General features: G+C 36.6%; 2 protein-coding genes across 2 annotated transcripts; both read left to right on the plus strand.

Annotated features, from left to right (window-relative positions):
- The first annotated feature begins 1,959 nt into the window (after positions 1 to 1,959).
- Positions 1,960 to 5,666, plus strand: LOC107809022 (GDSL esterase/lipase At4g28780-like). Its single transcript, XM_016633603.2, has 5 exons — positions 1,960 to 2,232; positions 2,810 to 2,937; positions 3,517 to 3,759; positions 4,479 to 4,731; positions 5,167 to 5,666. Exons 1-5 carry the CDS (start codon positions 1,986 to 1,988, stop codon positions 5,394 to 5,396), a joined length of 1,101 nt encoding a protein of 366 aa, XP_016489089.1. The 5' UTR covers positions 1,960 to 1,985; the 3' UTR covers positions 5,397 to 5,666.
- Positions 5,667 to 6,132: 466 nt separating this feature from the next.
- LOC142176162 (uncharacterized) lies at positions 6,133 to 7,191 on the plus strand. The gene is made up of 2 exons (XM_075243246.1): positions 6,133 to 6,549; positions 6,604 to 7,191. The coding sequence occupies exons 1-2, from the start codon at positions 6,133 to 6,135 to the stop codon at positions 7,189 to 7,191; spliced, it is 1,005 nt and encodes a 334-aa protein (XP_075099347.1).
- The last annotated feature ends 1,531 nt before the right edge of the window (positions 7,192 to 8,722 follow it).

Here is an 8,722-nt window from a genome sequence, read left to right on the forward strand (position 1 = left end):
TCCTTCAATTTCTGGGAAGCATCAGAACTTCTTGGATTCAGACCCTTGGTAAATGCTTCAGCCGCCCATTCATCTGAAACAGCCGAGAGCAACATCCTCTCCTTTTGGAACCGGGTGATGAATTCCCGTAGCAACTCGGACTTTCCTTGTGCAATTTTAATTATGTCGCCTTTCAGGCCTGCACCTTTCTGGCCCCGACATGGGCATTAATAAAAGAATCCGCGAGCATCTCAAAGGAATCTATGGAATGCTCGGGTAATAGTGAATACCACGTCAAGGCTCCCCTTGTGAGAGTCTCTCTGAATTTCTTCAGCAAAACAGATTCAATCTCGTAGGGAGCTAAATCTTTCCCCTTCACCACCATTGTATAGGTAGTAATATGTTTCTGAGGGTCTGAAGTCCCATCATATTTCAGCACATGGGGCATTTTGAACCACTTCCGGATCAATTCTGGTGTCGCACTTGGTTTATACGGCAACTGAGTATACATCTTTGAATTCGGCCCTTTCAGCACCGGTGGTGCACTCGGAATTTGATCCATGCAGGCGTTCACTTCCCTCATAAACCGTAAGAGCTCGCTTTTGAAGGGATAACTTTTGTTGTTATGACCGGAAATGCTCCCCCGACCCCATCGGAGCCAACCTTGCCCCTTGGGGTGTTGTTGTCGATCCTCTGTGTTGTTTGATTTGCAGGAGCGCCGGGAGGAACTGGTCCTCGTCCATTTGTGTTATTGGAAACACCCTATAACGTCTTTTTTATTTCTGTCATATCCTTGTCCTGCCATGTAAGATGGCCCAGAAGGACCTCTTGGTTCTCCTGCAGGACCCTTACCGCTTCAACAACATGCTCCTCTTCAGAATTATCGAGAGTCGCCTCTCGAACATGTCGCGGGTACTGACTGCCGTGGATCGGCATAGCATCGTTTCCCTCATTGCGGGTGTCTTTGATTGAATCTTTTGCTGAGGCTGGTCTCTTTAAAACCATTAACTGTCATTTTCTATGATTTTTTCTAAGAACAAACAATCGAAATACATTAGTAAAAGAGGCAAGGACCAACTTAATTATACGACTGTCTAGGCCCCACGGTGGGCGTCAAACTGTATACCCGTAAAACGGTACAATTGAATTTATACGTGGTTTCTAGACAAGTTAATTAGTTCGATCATGAAATAATACAATAATTGAAGAAATAGGTGATACTTAGCCTTGAGATGAAGATGAAATAGCAGAAACAGTAATTCCGGGAGGAAGCTTCCGGGCACAACAGTAATGAAATCAAAAAGTAGGAAGATAAAATTATATAAAGCTTTGAATAGATTATAGTGTCAATTTGCTAGAAAGTTTGTTTCCTTACGATAATAACAGAGCTCACTATTTATTGTGGCGCCTAGGGACCAAGGTCCTAGGATCATTCTCTTCTTTAATGTCAATTATGAGGGCCATTGAAGAATGCGTAACGGCGAGCATATAATGACAAATTCTTTGTAACGGACAGTGTATTAAATGTATGTTGTAGAATATTTCCCATTAAATGCTATCCGATGGCAGGTATTTGTTGCATTTTTATGAGTGTCATTCTTTCCGGTAACAAATGGAATATTTGTCTTCGATTTTAGCTATCTTATGCCTTCGGCTCCACTAGTCACTCTCTCATGTAATTACTTAGCATAGCATATTTTTACCCTATACAACTATAAAGTGCTTGCAGCTAGCTATATGCTCAATTGCCAATAACATGGTACAGACACGAAGTAATTACTCCAAAGAAGGTCGTAAAAGCAGTTGTTAAAGCTTGTTCTTTTGCCCAGTTAGTCCCAGAGTTTACGCACTCTCGTGCTTTTGGAAAGCTGCCTATTTATTATGCTTCAACCAACTACGGGGAAAAAAAAATCCAATACCACCTGTATAAATAAATGCCTCAGTACTCATTCATTTGCGTTAAGCATTTCCCTACACACACATACACTTTCAAGTAGTAGTTCCCAATGGCTAATTTAGGTTTTGCTACCACCGTGCCAATTTTCCTAGCCATGGTTACTGCAAATTTTGTAACATACACTGAGGGTGCTCCTCGTGCTTTCTTTGTGTTTGGTGATTCTCTTGTTGACAATGGCAACAATAACTACTTGGCAACTTCTGCACGAGCTGATTCTCCACCTTACGGCGTTGATTATCCCACTCACCGTCCTACTGGCCGTTTCTCCAATGGCTTCAACATTCCTGATCTTATAAGTGAGTGTTAGACTTCCTTCTTTAATCTTTGTGTGACAGTAAGGTTATTTGACATGGTCCAATAACCTTGTCAAACTAGTTTATAATCATATTTTGGCTTATTTACGGGTTTCATAAACACATAGTGCTTATAAGTTAAGTGTTTATAAACTAAAAATAGTCAAATTAACCCAAAAGTTGGTTAGCCAAGTTATGATTTTTCACCTTATAAGTACTTTTGGTTTCATCAAGTGTATCAAGTGTGCTACTATTGATTCTAATTAATATTTTTTTTTAATTCTCAATATACCTTTTCAAAAGCACAAGTCTGAACTTGCTCTTCACTCCATATCCTTCTTTTTTCCTTTTCTTTGTAGAAATACTTTTAATAATTTTTGTTAAAAATTTTAAGAATATTTTAGTCATCAATACTTTTCTACCCAAACACATCAACTTTTATTATTAGTTTTAGCACTTGATAAAAACACATAGTTCACTTTCAAACACTTTAAGCTTATCGGTTATTTAGGGTCAGCTTACCAAGACGGACCCAAAATCTTTTACTAATTCTTTTTATTATGGAAATGTGAATGGATAGGCCAACAGCTTGGTGCTGAGCCAACATTGCCGTACTTGGACCCTGCGCTTACAGGAGATAAGTTGCTGGTGGGAGCAAATTTTGCTTCTGCTGGAATCGGAATTCTTAACGATACTGGGATTCAATTTGTAAGTCCAAATATTCTGCATGTTATTTTTCAAGTCCTTTTTGGCTTTTGAGAGAAAACGAGCATAGCAGAATTGATACTCTCTATCATAAATGGGGAAGTGGTTTTACCGTTTTAAAAAGCAAATTTAATAACTTATGTACACGGCTAGAGTAAAATGTTCTTACACTATAGATGCACTTTAACATATTATAATCACTAATCAGATGGATATTTCCCCTCGAAGTTTGATATTGAAGAGGCAACATGAGAGAGATCACTCCCCCAAATTATCAGCTTCCAATTTTAATATGGTTTACACACTTTTTTTAATCTTGCAAACAAATGAATTTACTACGAATTTTCAGGAGACGTCTTGAGACACCACAAGGAAAGAAAGAAAGAAAAAAAAAGGTTGTCTAGCATGCATGCAACAAGAAAAAGATCAAAAAGTTGTGTAAAATATCACGTGTGTGTCTGAATTCCTTCATTAGCTATTATTGAAAAACGTAATGTTACAACATGTTTAGTTAATTTATATTTGCTCTTAATTTTGTTAATTAAAATAAATCTAATTTGGGTTTGCTAATGTATATAATAGGCGAATATAATAAGAATGCCGAGGCAACTAGAGTTGTTTCAACAATACCAGCAGCGGGTGAGTGCTCTAATAGGAGCAGAAGAAACTCAGAGGCTAGTGAATAATGCGCTTATCCTCATCACCCTGGGTGGCAATGACTATGTCAACAACTACTTCCTCACACCAGTTTCTGCCAGACGTATTCAATACAACATTCAGGATTACTCTCGTTACCTTGTCACTAAGTACCGCAAGATCTTGAAGGTAATGAATTAATTACTACTTAATAAGACAAGAATCAGTGCCAAATGCCAAATTATTGGACGTCTTTTGACAATATTTAATTGTTTTCGCAAGTTTAAGTCGTCTATCTTGACTACCTTCCATTTCAGCTTTTTACCAAGGATCTGTCTTTTACTCTTTTGTAACGTAAAAGATTGAGTAACGAACTGGAGTTCTTTCCTCATTTTTTTACCTAAAAATATCAGAGTTTAAAAAATATGCATATAGAGAACTTTTACACTATTAGTGTAATTTAATATGCTATAGCTGGTTACTTACTTTATTTTCCATGTTATCAGATTATGTTTGTTATAAACAAACAACCTAGCTATTTTTGCATATAAATTTAAGAAATATACACCATCAGTGTAAAGAATTTTTATAATATCAGTGTAGTTTATTCGCTTAAGTATTTTCAAGGTTATAAATTTCACATCTTAAGATAGATTTCCTTTGAATCACGTACATGATAGTATAAAAATTCTTTACCTTGATGGTATATATAACTTATACTCATTGCGGATAACCTAACTTGATGGTGTAAAAAAACTGTCTATTATCCACCATTAGATGCTAAACATAAAAAAGCATTAGTCATTTTGAACTCGTTCTCTAAGCCAAAAAAGGGAGAGGAAAATGGGCTTTTTTTTCTCTCTTGATAATGTAGTAGAAATTGTTAATCAATAATTATGCATGTGCAGAGACTACATGATCTGGGAGGTCGAAGAGTGCTAGTGACAGGAACTGGACCATTGGGTTGTGTCCCAGCAGAGCTAGCAACGAGGAGCTCAAATGGGGAATGTGCAAAGGAACCTCAGCAAGCCGCAGCAGCTTTCAACCCACTCCTTGTCCAAATGATTAAACGTCTCAATCAAGAACTTGGCTCTGATATCTTTGTTGCTGTTAATGCCATGGAAATGCAGAACGACTTCATTAACAATCCCAAAGCCTTCGGTATGCTTTTTTTTTTTTCTGCATATAGTGTAAAATATTTAAAAAATAAAGTCAAATATAGTAACTAACGTGTCACAAGAGGTTAAACCTAAAGATCTGAAAAAAATTATGCTGTTAGTTAGTGTATATAACTCAAATCCTTAAATTTTAAGGATTTAACTTGTATATATTGGTAATGCAACACTATCAGTGCATTATAAACATTTTTTAAGAGGTAATCTGGCTTATTTTTAGGTTAAAATTTTCAATTTTAAAGATAATTAACTGTAATTATCTTTTAGGTAACTTGATAGTGTAAAAACAAATTTGCACTATCAATTTATAGAAGTTAAATCCTTCATGTAAATCAAAGCATATTATAAGATAATCTTTTAAGCAAATTAAATTGACTAATGAACAAAGTTTATATGGATAAATCATATATATATTGAACAGGTTTTGTTACATCAAAGATAGCATGTTGTGGACAAGGGCCTTACAATGGAATTGGACTATGCACAGCTGCATCAAATCTATGCCCCAACAGAGAAGAATATGCGTTTTGGGATCCTTTCCATCCATCAGAAAAGGCGAACAAAATCATTGTTAAAACAATTTATTCTGGTTCTGACAAGTACATCACACCTATGAATTTAAGCACCATTATGGCCATCGATTCTGTGTAGTATGTACTACTTTAATGTTTGATAACAATGAAACAATATGTATTAAGCAATGTCCTAGGTTGTCTTACATGTTACCGTTAATGTGTTTTCTGTGTACTCTATACGGGCTCAAAGTGCTAGCTCGACGCTCTTCCATCTTTAATTCTGCAACTTCGTTAAATATCTAAGCTGAGTGAGAAAAGGATACGGTAAGTGTACTTTGTAACACTAACATATATAGCAGCTTTACTTGGTTTTGTTCGACATTTTTTTCTTCTTCAAGTGCATGACTGTTAAAATCTTTAGTGATATCACTAAGAAGTGTGTTGGGATAGTGTTAAGTGGGTGGTTAGAGTTAGTTAGTTAGCCAGCTGTCCAATTATATAGTTGTAGCTATAAGTTAAGAAAGTTGTAGTCGGTTAGTTGTGTATATATCAGAGTATGTACACCTCTTGTTGGTTATCCGAAAATCAATGGAACACTAGAATTTCATTTCCTTCTTCCTTCTTCCTTGAGCTTCTCTGCAATTATGGTGATCTCAATCCCTTAACATGGTATCAGAGCCGACGTAATCGATTCAAGTTGCATCGTTCTCGCAACTATCAAGCTCAATCGAACCACTTCTTAGTTAATACAACTCAATTCTTCTTTCATCTCTGCCCGTTATTAATTCATTCGAGTTGGGGTTTGAATTGTCTTAGAGCAGTAGAATATATGTTCCTAGTGAATCAATTCACTAAGTTTGATTTGATCATAAATGGCGATAGAGAAAAACAGCTCACCTAGGGGTTCAGACACAACTAATTTGAACATTAGACTTCCAGAGGGATTCACAGCTTCTGTAGTCATCAATCAACATCACCCATTGTTCCTTCAACCATGTGATACTCCAAGTAGCTCTCTTATCTCAATTAAGCTAACTGGACATGAGAATTATGCCCTATGGAATAGATCTATGAGAGTCAGTCTACTGAGCAAGAGCAAGTTAGGGTTTGTTGATGGTAGATACACTAAGGATAAATTTCCCTCTTCTTTACATGAATTGTGGGAAAAATGTAATGTCATAATCTTGTCATGGATCATGAACCCAGTTAGTAATGAGTTTCTAAGTGGCATGGTGTATACATCTAGTGCACAGAAGGTGTGGGCTGATCTTAGAGAAAGTTTTGACAAAGTAAATGGATCCAGAATTTTGTTTCTACACAGACAAAGTGCTACTCTATCTTAGGGCATTTCATCAGTGTTAGTGTATTTTTCAAAGTTAAAGGAGCTTTGGGCAGAGTTTGATGCACTCATGCCTTGTCCTAGCTGTGGCCGTGAGGACTCAAAGAGATATGCAGAACATTTTGGCAATCACAGGCTATTGCAATTTTTGATGGGCTTGAATGAGACTTATTCACAATCTAGCAACCAGATTATGATGATGAGTCCTACTCCAACTATAAACAAAGCCTATGCTATGATAATAGCAAAAGAGAGTAGAATATCCATGGCCAACTTTGCTCAAACTTCTGCAGTAAATGAAGGAATAGCTATGTTTAGTGGAAAAAGAACTCCTCAAGCTTCCACTAGGTATAAGCCTAAGAAGAATAATCTGTTTTGTGACTATTGCAATTACGAGGGTCACACAACAAATATTTGCTACAAGCTTCATGGCTATCCTGCAGACTTCAAGCCAAAAAAGAAGACTGGACCTAACAATGCTTGTCAATACACAAGGGCTCATATTAGTATTGGTTCTACTAATGGAGGCTTTGAGGCTACAGCTAATTGTGCAGGACATTCTCAGCAGAGTAGCCTTACTTCAACTAGTTAGGGTGGTCAAGGAGTAATTGCAGGAGTACCACAGTTTATTGTTGATCAGTACAATTAGATGTTGCATTTGTTAGGCAAGTCTAGTGTCACCTCTACAAGCCAAGGTTATTAACCAAGTAATGCTATATATGCAGGTATGATCTCACCCTCTATAGTTATTGAAGCTAAGGTTAGATTGATAGTTAATACAGGTGCTTCTAATCACATGGTAAAGAGTCTTAAAGTTCTAGAAGAATCTAAAGCTGTTGATGAATCCAGTATTGGAAAAGTACACCTTCCTGCAGGAAGAATAGAAAGTGTAAGGCATACAGGATCTGCAAGTATGCTACAAGGCCAGAAAATTAACAATGTGTTAGACATACCAGATTTCAAATATAACCTCTTGTCTGTTTCAAAATTAAAAAAGGAGCTTAGGTGCTTAACTTTGTTCTATCCTGACTTTTGCCTTTTCCAGGATCTCTTCAATGGGAAAGTGAGGGGATTGGTAGAGAGTATGAAGGTCTCTACATCTAAATATCAGGCAACAAAGACCAAGCAAGTGGAGGAAAAAATAACAAGTCAGATGTTGGAAGATCCTTTGTAAATACAATAAAGTATGATAGATCAAATGTATCTCTGTGGCGTAGGAGGTTAGGTTTTGTGCCAATTGATGTTCTGAGAAAGCTAAATTATTTTCAACATTTAAAGTGTAATAGTGAGACTAAGCAATATTGTTTGTCCTCTTGCTAAGCAAACAAGACTTTCATTTCCTCTTAGTACTTATGTTGCTACTGCATGTTTTTATTTTCTTCATGCTGATGTTTGGGGTCCCTATAGGATACCTACTCATGATGGGAAGAAGTAATTTCTCACACTAGTTACATATAAAAGGATGTTGGCGAAGAACAGGTGAAGTTTTGAAGAATGACAAATGAACTCAGTCATGGACCAGGTCCATCTTGTGAAGCACTGTCATGATCAACCTACACATGTGAGATACACGTGAAGGAGATAAGTCCTACTGATCAAGCAGCAATATCTCCTAATCTGATCGAAAAGGTTGCATATTGGATAAGGGGAGAAAGTCTCCTTATATGAAGAGAACACAATCCGGATAAAGAGAGTGTTAGATCAAGGACTCAACTACGATAGAAGATCAGAAATTGAGTCCCAATCAAACTCTAATTTCTGACCTATTAAATAACAGTGATTGTTCTCTTTTACAGGTATTGCATAAACGCAAAAGTTAAACTAAATTGAAAGCAAAAGAGCAAGGTAATTTTGCAAGCAATTTATGTAAGATTTGAGTGTGCACTCCTGAAGTTACTTGAACGAGATAGAAGAACCAGTTCCATTGTATTTTTTCTTATTCTAGTTCAATTGTAGTAGGTGGTTTAAAGTTGTACCTTTCAGCTTTCATAGAAGCAATTGTATTAGCTACTTTGAGTGTTCAAGTTATAAGCTAACTTGAAGTTGTCGCAATAGTTGAGGTTGTGTGCTACAAGAGATTAGAGTTAATCCTTAGGTTTACAAAGAGTTTTTGTAAATGTTGT

This window comes from Nicotiana tabacum, chromosome 22 (genome assembly GCF_000715075.1).
Source record: "Nicotiana tabacum cultivar K326 chromosome 22, ASM71507v2, whole genome shotgun sequence".
In the NCBI taxonomy this organism is placed as follows: Eukaryota; Viridiplantae; Streptophyta; class Magnoliopsida; order Solanales; family Solanaceae; genus Nicotiana; species Nicotiana tabacum.

What these genes read in the sequence shown, in the direction of transcription:
- LOC107809022 (XM_016633603.2), top strand. Translation starts at nt 1,986, where the DNA reads ATGGCTAATTTAGGTTTTGCTACCACCGTGCCAATTTTCCTAGCCATG. An exon ending in CAACATTCCTGATCTTATAA is followed by an intron (nt 2,233 to 2,809) that starts GTGAGTGTTAGA and finishes GTGAATGGATAG; the next exon opens with GCCAACAGCTTGGTGCTGAG. An exon ending in ACGATACTGGGATTCAATTT is followed by an intron (nt 2,938 to 3,516) that starts GTAAGTCCAAAT and finishes TGTATATAATAG; the next exon opens with GCGAATATAATAAGAATGCC.
- LOC142176162 (XM_075243246.1), top strand. Translation starts at nt 6,133, where the DNA reads ATGGCGATAGAGAAAAACAGCTCACCTAGGGGTTCAGACACAACTAAT. An exon ending in TTAGAGAAAGTTTTGACAAA is followed by an intron (nt 6,550 to 6,603) that starts GTAAATGGATCC and finishes ACTCTATCTTAG; the next exon opens with GGCATTTCATCAGTGTTAGT.